This window comes from Schistocerca gregaria, chromosome 2 (genome assembly GCF_023897955.1).
Source record: "Schistocerca gregaria isolate iqSchGreg1 chromosome 2, iqSchGreg1.2, whole genome shotgun sequence".
NCBI lineage: Eukaryota > Metazoa > Arthropoda > Insecta > Orthoptera > Acrididae > Schistocerca > Schistocerca gregaria.
Window position 1 is genome coordinate 797,981,339 of NC_064921.1, and position 23,551 is coordinate 798,004,889.

At 39.0% G+C, this 23,551-nt stretch overlaps 1 protein-coding gene across 1 annotated transcript in view; it reads left to right on the plus strand.

Annotated features, from left to right (window-relative positions):
• Positions 1-23,551, plus strand: part of LOC126335984 (dynein beta chain, ciliary-like) — a 782,187-nt gene that overhangs the window by 707,480 nt on the left and 51,156 nt on the right. Inside the window, exon 47 of the mRNA XM_049999461.1 lies at positions 8,973-9,155. Within this exon, the coding sequence (XP_049855418.1) occupies positions 8,973-9,155 (183 nt within the window). The remainder of the gene's footprint in view (positions 1-8,972; positions 9,156-23,551) is intronic.

Below are 23,551 nucleotides of genomic sequence, written 5' to 3' on the forward strand. Positions count from 1 at the left end.
AGCCAACACGACATGCGCGTACATTTGAAATTCCCACTGCTGGCTGCAGGACAGGAGGAGCACTCCACTAGAGAAAACACCTGGGCCACTGTAATGACTGATGTTGGCGCTGTGCTGGCTGGAGTCAATTAATGGGACAGATGTTTGAAGTTGCAGGAGCCTCATGTTGGTCAGTGAGTGATTGGTGAGCGAGCGATGGTCAACATTCCCTGTAAGGATGGGGCTCAGAGCTGGAGTGGTACTGCATGGCATGACTGCACTGTTTGGATTTCACCGGCTGGACTGGAGGCCATCAAGCATTTTTGATCGGTGCCAATCTGAATGAGTTGTTGCAAGGGAGGATTCTGAATAATGAGAGCACATCTGAATATCCTCTGGCCCTCAAGTCTCGATGATTTGTGCCATGGTCAGTGTGGGTCATACTCAAAGGGTGTTGTGTGGTCATCAATATTTCTGTTCCCTCGTGCCCTTTCGATAATTATTGGTGGTTTGATATGTTGTGAAATTAGTTGCATTGTTAACCAGTGAAGTATGTCTGTAGCAGGGGATGTCACAGCTGAGGAGCAGTTTGCAAGAAAGCTTTGTTGTTGTTGTTGTGGATAATTTAATATGTAACTATGATTCGTACACAAACAGCCATCCATTGGTGGGTTTGAGTTTAGTGATTATGTATGCTGTTGGTTCTTAACTGTTGAATAGCCGTGCATAACCTCATTTATTATCACATGCCTTGCTGCTCTCCCCTTTGGCAGTAAATGATCATTTGCGTAATCTGTTGTGGGCTGTTGGTATTTTGTATTGACTATTCTTTACACATGCATCATTGCAGAATGCGTGGGCAGTGTACTGTTTGTTCTTAAAACTGTGATATTAATTGTAGCTGTGCTAAGTGCAGGTTAACTTCTGATATGAACCATGGAGGTTATTGATTTCATAATTAAAGCTGGAACTTCACCAGCACCTGTGTTTGGAACTGTAACTTATGAAGGTTGAGAAACTTGTTTAGTCATCTAAAGTCATTAATTTTAGAGTGCTGTAGCTGGAGCTTGACCAACCTGAATCTATCAAATCTGTCATCAGTAAACACTTCTGGGCTAAATTGCCGTGGTCGGTCTATAGAACTTCTTCTCCCTGACGTTTCATTCTCAACTACGGAGAACATCTTCTGAGGTGAGTTGATGACTGGCTGCTAGGAGCTGGGGTTGCCACTTATATGGAGATCGTAGAGGGCGCCACTGCACGTCACGTGGCGTCGATATGTAGCAATCTCTGGCTATCGTCTGTTCTCTCGATTGCAGGCAATCGATTGTCACGTAATTGATGCAACGTCGACCGCCATATTTTGTCCAATTTTAATCCTTCTTCTTTACGATTGATGTTTGTGGATTTCAATTGCCTCTCTATACATACGTGTATAATAATGCGACGTCCTCGCTAGCACGCTTGTCTCACCGAATTTTATTTCGTTATCTCCATCCTCAAAAACATGTTCCGCTACTGCCGATTTGTCGATATGTTCCAAGCGACAGTTTCTTTTGTGCTCCATCAAACGTGCATTGATGCTTCTTTTTGTAGTTCCTATGTAAACCCTGCCACAACTACACGGAATTTTATATACCCTTGGGGTGGCTAGGGGTGACGAGCATCTTTTGTTGATCTTAGGCACTTACTAATTTTCTTAATAGGTCTGAAAATAGTCTCCACCTAAAACTTGGCTAGTACTTTTCCAATGCGATCAGTGATGTTATGGATGAAGGGCAGAAATACTTTTCCAGCTGATGGTTGTTGCTGTCTCCTATTTTTAGGCATTTTTCTACTTGGGTGAAGTGCTCGGTTAATCTCGTTTTTTGTATAACCATTTTTCACAAAAGCCATTCGTAAATGATTTAGTTCTTCTTGTAAGTAGCCTGGTTCACAAATATTATTGGCCCTATCCACTAGTGTCTTTATGATCCCCCTCTTTTGCCTAGGGTGGTGGTTCGAGTTCTTATGGAGGTAGCGATCAGTATGTGTACCTTTCCTGTAGACCTTGTGGCCTAAGGTCCCATCCGCCCGTTTGATAACTGATACAACCAAAAAGTTAAGTTGCCCATTATTCTCTTTTTCCATGGTAAATTTGATCTTTGGGTTGATGCTATTTAAGTGCACCAGGAAATCATTCAAGTCCTCTTTCCCCATGATTCCATATTACAAAGGTATCATCCACATACCGATACCACTTCGAGGGGCTTTTTGTGGCCGACTGCAGTGCTTGATGTTCAAAATATTCCATGAATAAATTCGCAATTGTGGGACTTAGAGGGCTTCCCATGGCTACCGCATCAATCTGTTCATAAAATTCACCATTGTACTGAAAATAGGTCGAGGGTAGACAGTGTTGGAACAAGTCCACTATATCAGTAGGGAACGTAAAAGCTATATGAGAGAGAGCTTCATCAACTGGAACCATAGTAAGCAAAGACACTGTATCAAAACTGACAAGGATGTCATTCGGACCGACAGTAATTTCCCTCAGTTTCTCAATGAAGTGTAGAGAGTTTTTAATATGACTCTCAGTTTTGCCTATGTAAGGTTGTAACAAAGAGGCAAGGTGTCTGGCTAGTTCTTGGGTAGGAGCTCCAATTGAGCTGACTATTGGTCTCAAAGGAAAATCTGGCTTATGTATCTTTGGTAATCCATATAATCTCGGAGCATAAGCCGTTTTACAAAGATACTTTTTAACTTCAGTAGGAATGGAAAACTGTTTTATCAGATGATTGGTGGCATTCAACACATTCATTGTGGGATCCTTTTTCAGCTTCTTGTATGTGCTGGGTTCCAGGAGATCACTGATCTTCTTGTGATAATCCTCAGTATTCATTAAAACAGTAACATTTCCCTTGTCAGCGGCAACTACAATAACATTCTTGTCTGCTTTGATCTCCCGCAGTGCCTTCCTTTCCCCTTGAGACAGATTGCTGCTGGGTGGTTTAGTTTTACGTAATATCCTGGAGGTTTCCATCATAATTTCGGCAGCAGAATATGATGGTAACTGACGAATTCCTGCCTCTATATTAGCAATAATGTCCTCAATAGGAACCTTGGATGGAGTGATTGCAAAATTCCCTTCCTTAGACAGAACAGAAAGTTCTTCCTTAGACAATTCTTTTTCCGGTAAATTAATAACCGTTTGGGAATTGTTTGGAATCGGTGTTTCCTGTTGACTCTCTTGTAGACGATCAAACTTCTCCTTCTGCCTATTGGAAGACACTTCTGCACTAATCTCCATAGATCTAAATGTTAAACTGTCCACTTTGTTCCAATGACAAAACTGTATTGTATTGCTAATAAGTAAATGAAGATTTAGCAGTTGACTTTCACATACCGCCAGTTCTCATCGTGTCTGATGTATCCGCTCACGTAGTAATGCCAGTTCCATACGAGAATAAATGTGGTTAGCTTGTGCCAAATGAAACATTCTTCTCACTTTTAAAAACTTCGGAACTATACCGGTATCACGACAGCGTAGCAGAAAAGTGAGTGAGCAAAGTTGTTGACCTTTCTTCTTGTGTAGGTTCTCCAGTCGTCGTACCCTAGCTGACATTTCCTCCCCGTAGAGGCGTTGAATCATCCCATGTAGGCTTTCACGGCCAGTGTCTTCATCTGTAAACACTTCTGGGCTAAATTGCCGTGGTCGATCTGTAGAACTTCTTCTCCCTGATGTTTCGTTCTCAACTACGGAGAACATCTTCCGAGGTGAGTCGACGACTGGTTGCTAGGAGCTGGTGTCGCCGCTTATATGGAGATCCGCTACTGCCGATTTGTTGATATGTCCCAAGCGACAGTTTGAGGATGGAGATCACAAAATAAAATTCGGTGAGACAAGCATGCTAGCGAGGACGTCGCATTATTATACATGTATGTATAGAGAGGCAATTGAAATCCACAAACATCAATACAATTTTAATCGTAAAGAAGAAGGATTAATATTGGACAAAATATGGCGGTCGACGTTGCATCAATCACGTGACAATCGATTGCCTGCAATCGAGGGAACAGAGAATAGCCAGATATAGCTACATATCGACGCCACGTGACGTGCAGTGGCACCCTCTACGATCCCCATATAAGCGGTGACCCCAGCTACTAGCAGCCAGTCGTTGACTCACCTCGGAAGATGTTCTCCATAGTTGAGAACAAAACATCAGGGAGAAGAAGTTCTACAGATCGACCACGGCAATTTAGCCGGGAAGTGTTTACTGATGAAGACGCCGGCCGTGAAAGCCTACATGGGATGATTCTATCAAATCTGTGTTACAAAAATTGTAAATTTGTGAATCTAATTTTTATATTTGAGCTTTTACAAATTATGCAAAGGTTTAAGAGGATGTTGTGATATTTTGTGGAATAATTGTATGTGCATAGTTTGGAAGTGGGTAGAGACCATCTTGGAGTGGGGATTTCAGTGTATGAAGAAATAAATGGTTTTAGGGTGTGTACACATCTTCCAACTCAGAACCACCTCTTCCCAAATCGTTGTTCTCACCACATCTACTATATCCAGTTTAGTGTTATGTAACACCCATTTTAAACTTTACTAACCTGTTTTCCTGTCCTAGAATTTTGCAATTTGTTACCCATGAATAAAAACTGGTAGGAGTAGCTGGGTTTTTAAAGTTCATGTCATTATCTATTTAATCAAACACTATGTATTAAGCTGTTGGTACATAAGTATCCATGTGCATCTCTTGGAATGAAGCCATTTCCTGAGTTCCCAGTAATCTCTTACCCATGGCAGTAGAGCCTCATTCTACAATACACCTGTTATACTAGCCTTTGAGGACTTTCATTCAGCAAGACACCTGAACAGTGCTAAACCTCATCAGATATAATAAGGTAGTTGTGTCCAGAATGCAAGTAATTTAGAAGGAGATCACTCACTGAATAGCAGAAGCATTGAGTCTTCAAGGCAGACACAAATGAGAAAGAGAACTTGCAAGGTTTCAGAATAAATCCTCGAGGTCTTCATTACTTTTAAATTATTAATAAACCTCGGCAGGGCTGTACTTACAGCAGTCTCAGCCCGGCCCTACATGATTCTGAATCTCAAGCCTGGCATCCATATGAGCAGTTTGCATGCTGACCAAGGCTTGGCAGAGCCTTAAGATCTCCAGCAGTGATTTGTTGTGCAACCTGTAATACATGTAATTGAGTTGGTTGTAGACTTTGACTAAACAAACTACCTGGAATGCAGGCTGGTGAGCAGCTCACCCACATTTGTTCTAACTAGGAACACATGAAAACATGCAGTTATAAAACAGTTATGGTTTATTAAATCACTGAGTAACAACAGCAGGAATAGACTGGTTGTAGTTACAAATAATGAAAATATTTGACAACTGAGGGCTCTGGAGTCCTGTGTATGGCCTTATAAAGACATTGTCTCCACTTGGTGCCACTGGAGTCATGCTGTGTGCACACAGTGAAATGGGTGACTCCAATGGGTGACTGGGCGGCCACCCCATGTGCCTGTGACGACACTGTTTGAATGTCAGCATACACTCTTGCCATGGCCTGATTCATGTCCCCTGTGGGTAGTAGGTGTGGTAACCGGCGGGTTACTACACTACTCCTCCTTTAGGGGGGAGGGGGTGGAGGAGGACTAGGTGTTGCTGTCTGTGCTGCTGTGACTGCAGAGACATCTGTGATTCTGTGGTGTCTGTGGTATTGACAGCCAAAGGCGCAAGAAGCTGTTAATCTGTTCGGACTGGCACTTATGACCAAAAGTGATTGGGACAAAGGAATCCCTACCACCCGCAGATCCTGGGATGGCAGGTGGACAGGGCCAGTGACCGGGTGGCAGTAGTCATCTGATCATCCAAGTCTACAATGATGGGCATCAGTAAAGGCAGTAACAACAGGGGTTTGGAGAGGAGAGGCTCTGGCAACAAAGACGCGGCTTCCATGCCCATTGATGGTGGCACTGACTCAATGCAGTGTAAGGTGCTAGCACCAGCTGCAAGAAGCAAACTCACCAGCAGTGGTACCGAATACCCTGATTGCCATCCAGTGGAGCATGGACAGGCCTGCCTGAGCCCAGGAGTAGCCAGGACCAACGAAGAACAAGGTGTTGTGCCAATAGCCTAAGAAGGGGGCCTGGTGACCGTCCTAGGATGCAGCTGATTCTTGTGGCATGCAGCAGGTCTATCTTCAGTGTGAACCATGAAGATGCAGCGACAGTGCTGGCTGTGAATAATGGCCACAATCCAATGAGTACACTATCCAAAACCCAAGGCCTAGACTAGTGCGCTGAGCGTGAACATTAACAAAACTGGCGCCTGCCCGGCAACAAGCGGGTGAGCAGCAGTCATGGCTGACAGATGTGGAAGAGCTTGTGGGACTTCTTTTCCCAATTGGAGTTGTTCTGTAAGAGCTTAATAAATGTCAGAGCCTCCTCAGCCAGGAAATTGTCTACGTACTTGCGCATCTGCATCTTAAATGTTCAAACTAGGCACTCTGATTCGAAGTTTGGCTTCACATGGAAGGAGGGAGTATTGTGACATGGCAAATGCCATTATCTGTACAAAAGTCTGTGAAAGACTGCATGACAAATTGAGGGCCACTGTCCAAAACTACGGTGCAAGACAAGCATTCTATGGAGTATATCTTCAACACAGCCTTGACAGTTGCATCTGCTGCCACAATCAGACAACAGATAACATGAGGGATAAGAGAGAAAACATCAATGGACAATAACCAGAAAGTGCCTGAAAAAGGACCAGCAAAACAAACATGGAGTCTTTACAAAGGCTGTGTAGAGCCTGGCCGTGGTGAAAACACAATACGCAGCACTGCCTGGTGAACCCAAACACTTGTGGCAGGGGATAAGGAGGTATTCCACCTCCTGATCAATCTCTAGGCAAATTACACGGCAGCTCGCCATCAGTTTTGTTCGAGAGGGTCCCTGTTGACCTTGGTTTAATAAGCAGAGGACCTCCCAGTGCAGATCTGCGGGCCGTGTGACACATGAAGTAATCCCTTTTATTGACAGGAAAATAAAACCATCCAAGGGGGAGAGGCAATGGTGCACAGTACATAAAAATTCTGAAGCTGGTCGGAAGTCTAGCCCGGCAGTTGGATGGGACACCCGTGTTGTATCATACAAAAAACCTGCGGGGCACAGGATCCACTACCACAACAGAAGGAGTGTTTCAATAATGACTGCAGCAGCATCTCGATGCAAGAGCCAAATGGAAGAAAACTCATAGGACCTGAAACACACAAACATCCTATCCTCACTCATCACCACTTGTGTTCTAATTGGAACATGAGGAAACACACAGTCATAGAGGTCACAGAGTGACAACAAGAATAGATGTATTTACAAGTAATGAATACAACAGTAATGAATGACAACAGGAGGCCCAGAAGCCCAAGTATGGCCTTGTAAAGACGCTATCTCCATTTGGTGTCACTGGAGTCATGCTTCATATGTGCAGAGCATCAAGTGACTGCAGTCAGTGACTAAGCTGTCCCTGGCGGCCACCTCTGGTAGCTGTGGGCTTGCTGTTTGAATGTTGGCACACATTACACTTGCCATAGTGGCCCAACTAATGTCCACTGTGCGCAGTAGGTGTATTAACCAGCGAATTACTGCAATATGTGTATCCTATAAAGTAATACACCAATATTGTTACCTGAGTACTAGTGGCTGTGTGTCATGAATTCCTGGACTGAACATTGAGATCTTCCTCAATAAGATGATTTCAGTGCTGTGACATTACAAGTAGAAGATTAAGAAGATTATATGTTTATATTAGAAACACAGAACACTGGAGGCACCGTGCCTGATTGATCCAAATTTAGAATGCCTATGTCTGGTGTGTATGGGACTGATCAACTGTTTTCTATAAAGATTTGTGGTGAAAACCAAGAACCTGCTGTGTAGACTGTTCCATAGTTTTTAAATAATCAATGTTATTATTTGGGAATGAGATTTTCACTCTGCAGCGGAGTGTGCACTGATATGAAACTTCCTGGCAGATTAAAACTGTGTGCCGAACTGAGACCCGACCTCGGGACCTAAGCCTTTCGCAGGTGAGTGCTCTACCAACTGAGCTACCCCAGCACGACTCATGCCCTGCCCTCACAGCTCTACTTCTGCCAATACCTCATCTCCTACTTTCCAAACTTAACAGACGCTCTCCTGCGAACTAGCATTCCTGAAAGAAAGGATATTGTGGAGACATGGCTTAGCCACAGCCTAGGGGATGTTTCCAGAATGAGATTTTCACTCTGCAGAAGAGTGTGAGCTGATATGAAACTTCCTGGCAAATTAAAACTGTGCCAGACTGAGACTTGAACTCGGGACCTTTGCCTTTCGCGGGCAAGTGCTCTACCAAATGAGCTACTGAAGCACGACTCACGCACCGTCCTCACAGCTCTACATCTGCCAGTACCTCATCTTGCACTTTCCAACTTTACAGAAGCTCTTCTGTGAACCTTGCAGAACTAGCACTCCTGAAAGAAAGGATATTGTGGAGTCATGGCTTAGGCACAGCTAAGGGAATGTTTCCAGAATGAGATTTTCACTCTGCAGTGGAGTGTGCGCTGATATGAAACTTCATGGCAGATTAAAGCTGTGTGCCGAAAGGAAACTTGAACTCGAGACTGAGTTTTAATCTGCCAGGAAGTTTCAATGTTATTATTTATTTGCATACCTTTTAGTTTTTGCACAGGACATCATGGTACACATAATCCAAAGCCTTGCTGAAATGTCAGCAAAACAAAATCAAGAATAATAAATTCTGATGAAAAGTACATAGATATGAAGTCATCTTTTGTACCATGTATAAGTAATTAATGCACATACATTTTGGTCCAAATATACTCATTTTGATGTTTTCCATTTGTACTTCTTCATTGTTACACAGACGCTTTACATTAAAGCTTTGATAACAAGTTAACATTGTGCATTTTTCTTCCTTGTGCAGGTTAAGCAGGTTCTCGATGATATATTAGACAAACTACCTGAAGGCTTTAACATAGCTGAAATTATGGCTAAAGTAGAAGAGAGAACACCGTATATAATAGTTGCATTCCAAGAATGTGAAAGAATGAATATTCTGTCGTCAGAAATGAAGCAGTCTCTGAGGGAACTGGATCTTGGACTTAAGGTGAGGTAATATAATTATAAACACATTTACTGATGTGTTATAATGCAGTGTCTCAGTTTTATTGCACAGTATTATCATACCAGAAGATCACAAATACCATATCGTATCCCAGTTCTAAGATCCCTTCTTTGTGAGACTTAGCTGCAGAAATGTGCTTGAGCTTAAAATTTGCAGACACTTTTTATGTATGCACATGGTACATACATCTCAGAAAACTGAGAAACCCCAGGAATTTTTCATCCAGGAGGAAACAGGGAAAAACCCGAGAATTTTAGAATTTTTCATTGTTTTAGTTTTCAGTGAAATTTTTGTAATTTTGACTCTAACAGAGTTTTACTGTATCATGCTACTGCAGGCTGCAGCAACAGAACATAAATGAGAGGAAAAAACCAAAATAAAACATAATCTGCAAAGGAATTGTGCCACCACAACAAAATACAATGCACATTCAAGCGTCTGCCAACAGCAAAATGTGTCAAAGACGAGCATTGTGCAATGCTTCATTACAAGAAACTGATTCTTATGGGCATGATGGCACAATTAATTACGTTCGTTTGAGCAGTTTCTAGTGGGCTCAGGCACATGTGCAGTTGAGTCACATATGAGCAGTACCTTCTCCCATTTCTGGCTACTTGATGTGTGGCTGTTAGCTGGCTCAGCAGTAGTAATAAGCAGCCAGATGCTGCCCAGAAAAATATTTGTGGTGTGCCCAAGGTACCAGATTCATGTGTGCGCAGAGCAGTCTGAGTTGTAATTTATGGTGGTGGTGGTGGTGGTGGTGGGGGTAGTAGGTAATCTCCATGTGACCCCTGTTTACGTTAGTGATTTTGCTGTTTTCTCTTCATTTACAGCTCTCACACCAAATGAAAATAAAGCAGATTTCTGTGCCAGGAGCTATCAAGTGATTTAAAATACATTCATTTAATTACAGTAGGTTAAAAACGTTATTAGTTTATTTCCACTTTTTTGCAGTCAAGCATTAATCACCTGGCGGAACAGTGACTTTATTTTTGTCAATTTGCTAAAGAAATTTGGATTTTATTAAGCATTTCCACAGAGGCAGTCAATTTATTTGAAACAAAGTGTTTCGTCCCACTCTATTGGCGAGTTTCAAATGTTTGCTGAATTTTAAGTGCATGTTTTCATTTTATGGCATGATGCCATAATAAGGAACCAACCATGAGATGAAACAGTACTGGTACTCCAAGAAAGTTTGATTCCCAAAACCACCCTGAAAAGCTCCAATATCAGGTTGTGGCTTACTTCTTTATGAATCTTGACTTACAATGTAGGTTTGAAAAGCGTTACTTTCAAAGTACATTTCATTTTACGTAGGATGAATTATGTTACGTTTGAGAATGTGCTTTGAATTTCTTAAATCACAGAATGTTTGACTCTCATTTAAAACTTAATACTCTGAGGGCCAACCACTTGTAAGAATTTTATGCCCAGAAGACCAGACATTTACGTTATTATTAAAAAAATGTATGGCACATTTGTGTGATGCATCTTAAAGCGTAACACATTAAAAAAAGACTAATATTATATATGAAACTTTAGCTTTTCTTGTAGCTACACTATCTTCTCGTATATTAATTTAAACCATCAACTTTTCCTATTTGTGTGTTTGTGTTACTTTACAGTGATGTCTGTATTGGCTAACTACGTCATGTGTCCTTTGCTCTGAATATCTGTTATCATCACCTGGCGACATCATATGACATGAGCAATGATTGGCTTACAAAAGTGCATCACAATCTTTATTTCAATGTTTCAAAAACTAACATGCTGTGCTTGGTGGAATTCGAATATATACTTTCATAATACAACAATATGCAGTGTCTCATAATATGGAAATATGCAACCTACATGTTGTTGCACATCAAACATCTTTCGTAAAAAAAAAAACTGCCAGGAAGATCTATGCTGGTGCATCAAACCTTATCCTTTCAGTGGATTTATAAGTTTTGCAGTTCCGAGGGAAAGTATATTGTCCCTTTACAAAGAAAAATAGTATTTTCACCTGGGGCAAAAAGTATATTTTTAACTGGGAAAAAATCCAGGAATTTTTTCATTGCTTGTGCATGCATCCTGATGCATTCTTGATTGACAGACCTATGCAAAGCACACTGCTCTCTTTGCTGCTGGTTGAGTCTGAAGTATTTTCATTGATTGGTGCAGTTTAGGACTGCATGAAATAAATACATTCTGTACACTAACATTCATCTCAACACATTGTCAGTTGAGTTTTACATTTGTCAAGCATCTTGTTGATACAAACAACATGTGGCATTTCAAATGACAATGAGCGTTGTATAGCAATACAACAAATCAATGTTCTCCATGAATGAACTTGATTGGTAAACTTTTGCAAATGATCAGGCCTAATTTCATTGTTTGTGTATGAGGATAATTACTGCAGCAGCAGTATTTCTTTAGGATCTTTGGTGTACATTATCTCAAAATAAATAAATAAATAATTTAGGGAACATCTTCATGGCAGGTTGCATGTCGTAGGGGATTGGGTAAGCTATGTTTTGGAACTAACAAGTTGTAGTCCTAGCTCTGTATGTTCCAAAGAATCCTACAGCCTTTCCTGCGAACTGAAAACATACATCTCAGTCACGTTCATTTCTGTGTTCCACGTAAATGAGTGACTAAGGTTGTGCCTGTGCTTTTTCACCACTTCCCCAACTTCATTTCTACTTCAAGTCTTTCCCCACAAGAAAATTTTAAAAAATCTTTTCAGTTCTATATCATGTTTCTGGCTCACCTGACTTCACTGCCAGGTGCCCCCTCCCACCTACCCCCCCCCCCCCCCCCCCCTTGCCACCACTTTCCTCACATGATGAAGGGTGTATGAATATTATACTGAGAATGACAAAAGATTTAACGTTCTGTACTAAATAATTAATCAGAAAAATATGGAAGACATTATATTGCAGACACTCTTATTATTAAAGGTAAAAAATTGTTGTTGCACAATGATAAAAAATGGAGTACATACTTGGATTTGATCAGATTTACTTTCATTGCAAGACATGTCAGAAAAACAATAATACATGATAAATGTTTACAACTAAAATGAATAAGCTAATGGACCCTCCACAGGTTGTTATTGTTGTACTAAGATTGCATTAATGCACTGGATTTAAAAGTTTTTATTTATTTATAAGGTAATAAACATATAATATAACTACTACAATACTTATTTACAATGAACACATTACTGCACTGAAATGGTGCAGAAGTTAGATTTTAACAGTTGGTTCTGCTGAGAAATTCATCAATGGAGTAGGAGTTGCCCACCAATAAACCCTTTGGGCTTGTCTTAAACTGAATTTCGTTGGTTGTTAAGCTTTTTATGGCTGCCGGTAAGTTATTAAAAATGTGTATTCCTGAATAATGCACACCTCTTTGTTCAAGAGTAAGTAACTTTAAATTGTTGTGAATATTATTCTTATTTCTAGTATTGATTCCATGAATGAAGCTGTTGATTTGAAAAAGTGATATATTTTTAATGGCAAATTTCCTTAAGGAATAAATATATTGGGAAGCTGTAGTTTAGTATCCCTAGTTCCATAATCAGGCATTTGCAGGATGTTCTTGAGTTCAGACCACATATAACTCTTATTGCACATTTTTGTGCCCAGAAAACTTTAGCTTGGCTTGATGAATTACCCCAAAAAATAATCCCATCTCACATTATGGAATGAAAAAAAGAATAGTATGCCAACTTTTTCATTTTTATGTCCCCTATGTCTGACAGAATTCGCATTGCAAATAGAGATTTGTTTAGACTCTTCAACAGTTCTGTGGTGTGCTCCTCCCAGTTGAATTTATTATCAAGCTGTAATCCCAAGTATTTAACACTGACCACTCTTCTATCTGCTTGTCATCATATGTTAGGCATATACTTGTGGGACACCCCTTACAAGTTCTGAAATCCTTGTAGTGTGTTTTTTCAAACTTTAGTGACAAAGAATTGGCTAGGAACCAGTGATTAATGTCTACAAATATTTTACTAGGCGATCTTTCTAAGACTACACTTGATTTGCTATTTATTGCAATGTTTCTATCATTGGCAAACAAAACAAATGTGGCAACTGATAATGTTATTGATGAAAGTTCATTGATATACACAAGAAAAAGTAAGGGCCCTAAGGTGGAACCTTGTGGGACCCCACGTAATTAGTTCCCAGTTGGTTGATGCCTTGTAGCTTAATACATCTCTCTTTCCTAATAACACCATTTGTTACCTGCCAAAGATATGAGATTTGAACCATTTTGCAGCATTTCTTGTTACACCATGATATTCTAATTTACTTAAAAGGATATTGTGATTTACACAGTCAAATGTCTTTAACAGATCCCAAAATATACCAGTTGCCTGCAATTTTTTGTCTAATGAATTAAGTACATTTTCACTGTAAGTGTAGATAGCCTTCTCAATATCAGAACCCTTTAGACATCTGAACTGCGACTTTGACAGTATGTAAAAATTTGTGATAAAATGATTATAAAGCTGATTGTGCATCGTTGTTGTTGTCTTCAGTCCTGAGACTGGTTTGATGCAGCTTTCCATGCTACTCTATCCTGTGCAAGCTTCTTCATCTCCCAGTACTTACTGCAACCTACATCCTTCTGAATCTGCTAAGTGTATTCATCTCTTGGTCTCCCTCTACGATTTTTACCCTTAATGCTGCCCCCCAATGCTAAATTTGTGATCCCTTCATGCCTCAGAACATGTCCTACCAACCAGTCCCTTCTTGTTGTCAAGTTGTGCCACAAACTCCCCTTCTCCCCAATTCTATTCAATACCTCCTCATTAGTTATGTCATCTAAGCATCTAATCTTCAGCATTCTTCTGTAGCACCACATTTCGAAAGTTTCTATTCTCTTCTTGTCCAAACTATTTATCGTCCATGTTTCACTTCCATACATGGCTGCACTCCATACAAATACTTTCAGAAACGACTTCCTGACACTTAAATCTATACTCGATGTTAACAAATTTCTCTTCTTCAGAAACACTTTCCTTTCCATTGCCAGTCTACATTTTATTTCCTCTACTTCAACCATCATCAATCATTTTGCTCCCCAAATAGCAAAACTCCTTTACTACTTGAAGTGTCTCATTTCCTAATCTAATTCCCTCAGCATCACCTGACTTAATTCGACTACATTCCATTATCCTCGTTTTGTATTTGTTGATGTTCATCTTATATCCTCGTTTCAAAACCCTGTCCATTCCATTCAACTGCTCTTCCAAGTCCTTTGCTGTCTCTGACAGAATTACAATGTCATCGGCAAACCTCAACGTTTTTATTTCTTCTCCATGGACTTTAATACCTACTCCAAATTTTTCTTTTGTTTCCTTTACTGGTTGCTCAATATACAGATTGAATAACATCGGGGACAGGCTACAACCCTGTCTCACTCCCTGTGCAACTGTTGCTTCCCTTTCATGCCCATCGACTCTTATAACTGCCATCTGGTTTCTGTACAAATTGTAAATAGCCTTTTGCTCCCTGTATTTTACCCCTGCCACCTTCAGAATTTGAAAGAGAGTATTCCAGTCAACATTGTCAAAAGCTTTCTGTAAGTCTACAAATGCTAGTAACGTAGGTTCGTCTTTCCTTAATCTAGCTTCTAAGATAAGTTGTAGCGTCAGTATTGCCTCACGTGTTCCAGAATTTCTACGGAATCCAAACTGATCTTCCCCGAGTTCGGCTTCTACTAGTTTTTCCATTCATCTGTAAAGAATTTGTGTGTGTATTTTGCAGCTGTGGCTTATTAAACTGATAGTTCGGTAATTTTCACATCTGTCAACACCTGCTTTCTTTGGGATTCGAATTATTATATTCTTCTTGAAGTCTGAGGGTATTTCGTCTGTCTCATACATCTTGCTCACCAGATGGTAGAGTTTTGTTGGGACTGGCTCTCCCAAGGCCGCCAGTAGTTCCAATGAAATGTTGTCTACTCCCAGGGCCTTGTTTCGATTCAGGTCTTTCAGTGCTCTGTCAAACTCTTCACGCAGTATCGTATCTCCCATTCCATCTTCATCTACATCCTCTTCCATTTCCATAATATTGTCCTCAACTACATCACACTTGTATAGACCCTCTATATACTCCTTCCACCTTTCTGCTTTCCCTTCTTTGCTTAGAACTGGGTTCCCATCTGAGCTCTTGATGTTCATACAAGTGGTTCTCTTATCTCCAAAGGTCTCTTTAATTTTCCTGTAGACAGTATCTATCTTACCCCTTGTGAGATAAGCCCCTACATCCTTACATTTGTCCTCTAGCCATCCCTGTTTAGCCATTTTGCTCTTCCTGTCGATCTCATTTTTGAGATGTTTGTATTCCTGTTTGCCTGCTTTATTTACTGCACCATATTTTCTACTTTCATCAATTAAATTCAATATTTCTTCTGTTACCCAAGGATTTCTACTAGCCCTCATCTTTTTACCTACTTGATCCTCTGCTGCCTTCACTACTTCATCCCTCAGAGCTACCCATTCTTCTTCTACTGTATTTCTTTCCCCCATTCCTGTCAATTGTTCCCTTATGATCTCCCTGAAACTCTGTACAACCTCTGGTTTAGTCAGTTTATCCAGGTCCCATGTCCTTAAATTCCCACCGTTTTGCAGTTTCTTCAGTTTTAATCTACAGTTCATAACCAATAGATTGTGGTCAGAGTCCACATCTGCCCCTGGAAATGTCTTACAATTTAAAACCTGGTTCCTAAATCTCTGTCTTACCATTATATGATCTATGCGATACCTTCTAAGTATCTCCAGGATTCTTCCATGTATACAACCCTCTTTTATGATTCTTGAACCAAGTGTTACCTATGATTAAGTTGTGCTCTGTGCAAAATTCTACCAGGCGGCTTCCTCTTTCATTTCTTTGCCCCAATCCATATTCACCCACTATGTTTCCTTCTTTCTCTTTTCCTACTCTCAAATTCCAGTCACCCATGACTATTAAATTTTCATCTCCCTTCACTACCTGAATAATAAGACCTGTGGTTGGCCAACGACGCTGCAGTGAAGTGTGCCGAACACTGGAGAGAGATATGAGCCTTGCTTCAGACAATAATGATGACTTACAATATGTGAAGATCATGACTGTATATATGAATGTATAACTATCATTTACTTGTATTTGTAATCTAGTATATATAGCGTATTAATTAATTACAGATGTAGCTCAGGCACAATTAAATAAACCTGAATAATTTCTTTTATCTCATCATACATTTCATCAATTTCTTCAGCATCTGCAGAGCTGGTTGGCATATAAACTTGTACTACTGTAGTAGGCGTGGGCTCCGTGTCTATCTTGCCCACAATAATGTGTTCAGTATGCTGTTGGTAGTAGCTTACCCGCATTCCTATTTTTTTATTCATTACTAAACCTACTCATGCATCACCCCTATTTGATTTTGTATTTATAACCCTGTATTCACCTGACCAGAAGTCTTGTTCCTCCTGCCACCGAACTTCACTAATTCCCACTATATCTAGCTTCAACCTATCCATTTCCTTTTTTAAATTTTCTAACCTACCTGCCCAATTAAGAGATCTTACATTCCTCGCTCCAATCCGTAGAACACTAGTTTTCTTTCTCCTGATAACGAAGACCTCTTGAGTAGTCCCCGCCTGGAGATGTGAATGGGGGACTATTTTACCTCCGGAATATTTTACCCAAGAGGACGCCATCATCATTTAACCATACAGTAAAGCTGCATGCCCTCGGGAAAAATTACGGCTGTAGATTCCCCTTGCTTTCAGCCGTGATTGTACATTACCTTTACTAAAATTTTTGAGAGTGCTGGCAAAAGTTTTGGATAGAAATTTGATGCTATTTCTTTATTTCCCTTCTTAAACAGTGGCTTAATTTCATCATATTTCAACTGTTCAGGAAATATTCCACTGATAAACGATTGGTTACACAGATAGCTTAATAAGTTACTTATCTCAGAATCACATTCTTTAATTAACTTTGTTGATATTTCATCATATTCACTAGATGTTTTTGATTTTAAAGGTTTTATGATGGACACTACTTCTGCTGGGGTAGTGAGGGTCAAATTCATATTATGGAAGTTAATTGAAATGTCTGGTCTGAGGTATCCCATGGCAGCATCTACAGTATCTGAAAACCCCATCTTTTGAGTAACATCTATAAAATGTTTGTTAAGAAGTTCTGCAACACTATACACATCTGTCAGTTAGTTAGTTAGTTAGTTAGTTAGTTAGTTATATTACTTGTTCCATGGATCATGAACACGATTCTTTCGTAATGATGTGGAACGTGTCAAAGTACAAAAGATTCATTTATCCCAAATAATCTTTGTTAGTCTTATATACGGTACAGTTGTTAATACTTACTGTATTTCTTTAGCCTATGTCTAAAAATTCATCTATAGAGTAGAAGGAGTTGTCATTCAGGAATTCCCTTAACTTACTTTTGAATGCTGATTGGTTGTCTGTCAGACTTTTGATATTGTTTGGCAAGTGACCAAAAATCTTTGTGGCAGTATAATTCACCCCCTTTTGTGCCAATGTCAAATTCAATGACTGGTAGTGAAGGTCACCCTGTCTCCTAGTATTGTAGCTGTGGACTGTGCTATTAATTCTGAAGTGATCTGGGTTACTAACAACAAATTTCATTAGGCTGTATATATATTGTGAAGCTACTGGCAATATCCCTAATTCTTTAAATAATTGTCTACAAGATGATCTTGGATGAGCCCCAGACATTATTCTGATAACACGTTTTTGTGCAATAAATACGTTCTTTCTTAGTGATGCATTGCCCCAAAAGATGATTCCGTAAGAAAGCAACGAATGAAAATATGCATGGTAAGCTAACTTACTGATGTGCTTGTCTCCAAAATTTGCAATGACACTAATAGCATAGGTAGCTGAGCTCAATGGTTTAGATTGTCAATGTGTGTCTTCCAGTTTAAATTCTGATCAATACAGACACCCAGAAATTTTGAACAATCTGCTTTAGCTAAAGATTTTCCCCCACACTCTATATTTATTTCCGGTGTTATGCCTTTCCCTGTACTGAACTGTATGTACAGTGTTTTTTCAAAGTTCAATGAAAGTCCATTTGCGGAAAACCACCTAATAACTCTTTCAAAAACATTATTTGCATTTTCCTCAGCTGATTCTTGCTTTTTAGGCTTGATTACAATACTTGTGTCATCTGCAAAGAGAACCAAGTTTGCATCTTCATGAATATAATTAGGCAAGTCATTAACATATATTAAAAACAATAAAGGCCCCAAGACAGAACCGTGTGGTACCCCATTCTTGATACATCCCCAGTCTGAATAATCTGATGCCCTTTGTGGGTTTACTGTTTCAACCTTCTGCATTCTACCAGTTAAATATGAAGTGAACCATCTGTGTACTGAACCATTCATTCCATAGTACTTCAGCTTATCTAAGAGGATTTCATGATCCATACAATCAAAAGCCTTAGAGAGATCACAGAAAATCCCAATTGGTGATGTTCTACTACCCAGAGCATTTAAAATTTGATCAGTGAAAGCATGTATAGCACTATCTGTTGAAACACCTTTCTGAAAACCGAACTGACATTTTGTTAAAACGTTATTCCCACTGATGTGTAAAGTTACTCTTGAGTACATTACTTTTTCAAACACTTATGAGAAGGATGTCAGAAGTGAAATAGGACGATAATTGTTGATGTCTGTCTTGTCACCTTTTTTATACAAGGGTTTAACTATGGCATATTTCAATCTGTCAGGAAATATTCCCTGATTCAATGAGCTATTACATATGTGGCTAAGAACTCGACTTATCAGGTGTGGACAAGATTTTAGTATTCTATTGGAGATACCATCAGTTCCATGTGAGTTTTTATTCTCAAGTGAATTTATTATTTTCTTAATTTCAGACGGTGAGGTGGGTAGGATTTCAATTTCATTTGTTTGCACCGGGAATGCCTCTTTCATATAGAGTTCTGCCCTATCTGGTGAGCAGCTAGTGCCTATATTTTCCACTACATTTATAAAATGATTATTAAAAATATTTTCAACCTGTGATTTTTCATTTATAAGCTTTTCATTGTGCTTAACAGTAATACTGTTGTCCTGTGACCTTGGTTGCCATGTTTCCCTTTTAACGATATTCCATATTGTTTTAACTTTGTCATCAGAGGTGCTAATCTCAGACTTGATACACATACTTCTGGATTTTTTTATAACTTTCCTTAGTATATTACAATATTTCTTATAATGGTTGAGCTTTTCTTCATCTTGACTTATTCTAGTGTCTTGGTATAGTTCCCATTTCCGGCTACAAGAAATTTTAATCCCTTTAGTCAGCCATGGTTTTTTATCAAGTTTATTTGAATTATGATTCACTAATTTCTTAGGAAAACTGCTTTCAAATATACCCACAAGTTTATCATGGAATAAGTTAAATTTAACATTTGCATCAGGTTCCCGATAAACATCCTCCCAGTCTACCCATTTCAAGCTTTCCTTAAATTGTTGAATTGTTATATGGTTAATTGGGCGTATTATTTTGTTTGTTTTTTTCACATTACTGTATGGAGCAAAGTCATGAATTGAAAGTAGCCCGTTCTTAATAGGATAGGTGCTTACTTCTTTTAATTTATCTTGGTCTATGAAAATGTTATCTATCAGGGTGCTACTGTCTTGTACAATACGAGTAGGAAAATCAATGACTGATGTCAGATTGTAAGAGCAAAGTAATAGTTCAAGGTCGTTCTTCTTGCTTGAGTGTTTAAGAAAATCTACGTTAAAATCTCCACAAATAATAAACGCAGCAAGTGATCTAGGTTTTTAAGAAACATTTGAAAATTTGAAAATTTTGTCACCAATGTATCATTTACTCTTAATGCTATTAGCCGCTCTTCATGTCTGGTTCTGCCGGTCTCCTCCTTCACTATATGCTATGTTGTCTTTTCCTTGTAATATAGTTGTTTTGATGTCCATATTACAGTCTGTAGTATTTTGCAGTATTTCTTGATTACAAGAAATACTGCAAAATACTACATAGCCATAGCATAAACATCAGAACTGTTTCAGATTACAGATAGAGTTTTCTTTTTGTTTTACAAGATACCTCTATTCCTTGAGTAATCCATGGTTCCTTTGGAGACTTTGCTCTAACCATGGTTAGTTTTGGGGAAAAACAGTGTTCAAATAAGGTAAGTACTTTATTAGCAAAAAGGGTTATATTTGTCATTCATGCCATGAGCACTGTAAACATCAGTCCAGTGAATATCTCTGAAGAGTGTCCTAAAATAATCAATTTTTGGCTTATTGATTACCCTCTTGAATTCAGATTTATCAGATTTTATATCGTGTTCAGTATTAACATTTAACAGAAAGAACTGCATGTCATGGTCTGAGAGGTCATTGACTATTGGTTTTGTAATATAATTTTGTTCATTGGACTTTCCTATATTAAAACTATCAATGGCTGTTTGTAAGAAATTGGCTACCCTACTTGAGAACTTTACAGTGGGAATTAAGTTGAATGACAGTGTTACTAACTGAAGTAAGCTCTTATTGGGAGAGCCTTTAATAAAATCTACATTGAAGTCACCAGGAACCATTATTTCATTGTTTTTGGTTGTTAAATGGGCCACTACAGCTGCAAGGTGGTTTATGAACAAATTAAAGTTACCTGAAGGTGCTCGATATACACTCAATATTATGAAATTCTACTTCTGTTGCACATGCTTCCAGATGCTGTTCTAGGTAAAATTTATTAATGTCTGTGTTCTTAAATTTATGACAGTTGCTAATGAATGTGGCAACATCTGCTTTCTCCATTTCTGCTCTACAAAAGTGTAAAATTCAGCTGGATTAGAGGACTCTAGAAAAAAATTCATTAATTTTATTTCTCAGTCCTCGAATATTTTGATGCAATAAAGATAGCTGGTATTTCACATTTACTGAGTTAAAATTGGGTAGAGTTGAAATTTCTTCTGATTGTTGAAAATGCTTAACCAACAGCTGTTTATACTCATGTAATAAGTTGCAATTGTGTTTTTTGTTTCTTTCTCAAACTGAAGGTTTGTCTCAATCTTAACCTGTATTAAAACTTCGTTTCTTTCTGTCCTTCCTATCCTAAATAAGGACCTTATCTGAACCCTATAACCACTGGTATTTTATCACTCATGTGCTATTTCCCCAGCCAGTTCACCATTCCTTTTCCTGTTGAGGTGGAGACCATTTAACTTTCCTGCTATTTCCCCAGCCAGTTCACCATTCCTTTTCCTGTTGAGGTGAAGTCAATGCCTAATATAATCCCATCTAGGAATGACCTTCACCTCAACAGGAAAGGGAAGAGTAAACTGGCTGGGAAAGTAGCAGGAAAGTTAAAGTTACTATTGTAACTTTGCCCGAACATGATATTATAATTCCCACCAACCAATTCTTAATTCACTTACATGTAAATGGAAATACCAATACATTGAATAGTGTTGTAATACATACCACACATGAAATCAGGGCTTACATTAATGCACACTGTTAACAGTGAAGTGTTCCATAGCCACGAAAACACTGGCACAACTAAGGACCTGACGTGCCGGGCTTATATGCAGCTGATTGCACATGGCACAGCACTTGCCTGCACCATCTGTGTTGACATTCAGCAGCTTCTTTAGGCTAGCCATTGGGGTGTGCACTGTTTAATTAGACGTGCTCACTGTGTAGGGTTACAAACTTAAATATTTACAGACATTCCCCATAAAGCACTTTTGAATTACTGTGTGGTTTGAAGATAACTTTTATTCATCTTCTTATGTTTGTATCAATTTAATTTCATTATATTTATGCATTATTTTTTCTATGATATATATTTGTACCCACTGTGAATTATGGATTGTGATTTATCCATTTTGTTAGGTAAATTTCCAATCCATTTGGTTTTTGTGTAGGATACATGTCAGAAATTTACATTCCAGTTACAGTAATTTTCACACTATTGACTAATAATATAATGCCAAAATGATATTTCTCTGATACATTTAATGGCATATGTAACAAACTGTATCAAGTACAATTATCAGTTTGTACTGCATATATTCATCCACTTAGTAATAGTATTTCAGTATCAGGCCTCATACAGATTTCTTTTCTGTGGACTTAACTTCATCTGCATTTACTTGCTCCTATTTGATTTACTATAAATTTTATCCTCGTTTATTGAGGAATCTGAGAATATGGTTTCAGGCAATAGCTGGGAAACATAATGTTTTCATAAATTTATAGGGATGGGAGAATTAATATTTGTTGTTTTCTAATATGGGCCACATGATTCTTTATGCTGTACAGGGCACATGTTCTGAATACTGTAGAGCAGGGCCTCCCAACCGTTTCAGCTGGTGGACCCCTAGTCAGTCAAGTGCACAGGAACTTTAAATTTCAGAGCAAAACCCATGGGAACTGAAAGCTTCTTAATGCAAGTACCATGTTCCCAATTTCCCAATGACCCCCCCCCCCCCCGAAGTATCAATAGTCTTTGGCTTTGGTTTAGAGATGAATGAAAGCAACTTGAAATTAATGATCCAATTTGAATTCCCACTGTATCCAGACACTTACTAGTGGATTTACTCCCTTTGTTCAACACACTATAGCCTGATTAATATTACTTGGTAATTGACATTTCACACGTTGGAGCTGCCTTCCTCCAAGAGCAATCAACGTCATGTCCAAACTGTTCGCTGTTGACAGGCTGCCGCTTGTGTGGTCTGTTCACTTCCACTGTTTGGCTACTGTTGTGTAAGGAGCATGCATATTTTGTAAGAGTTGTGTGTGTGTGTGTGTGTGTGTGTGTGTGTGTGTGTGTGGTTTTTGGTGAAATCTGAAGAAAACACACACACACACACACACACACACACACACACACACACACACACACACACACACGTGCCCGAGGGAGGACTCGAACCTCCGACAGCAGGAGCCGCACCAATGTTTTTGATTGTGTTGTCGACTGTCAAATATTCTTGCCAAAGATCAAATGTTATTGCAAACTTTCGAGTGCTAACATATGTTTTTCAAAGAAAAAAAAATAGTGATGAATTTGATTTTCACATTTTTATTCAATAATTTTACTCATTATTTTACATGATTTGGTGAAAGGTCGCCGCCTGTATTTTTAGTATCTGTACTTTGTTAGCCAAGTTTCCTCAAGAAACAATACCATATCTAATAATAGATTCAAAATAACTTGTATGTGCTACTTTTAGTGTGTCAGTGTCAGTTGCAGGTGACAGTATTTGCACTGCAAATGTAAAGCTACTCATTTGGTTATCTGGGTACTGAGTGCTAATCCTTAGAATTTGACTGAGTTAATTTATTCTATT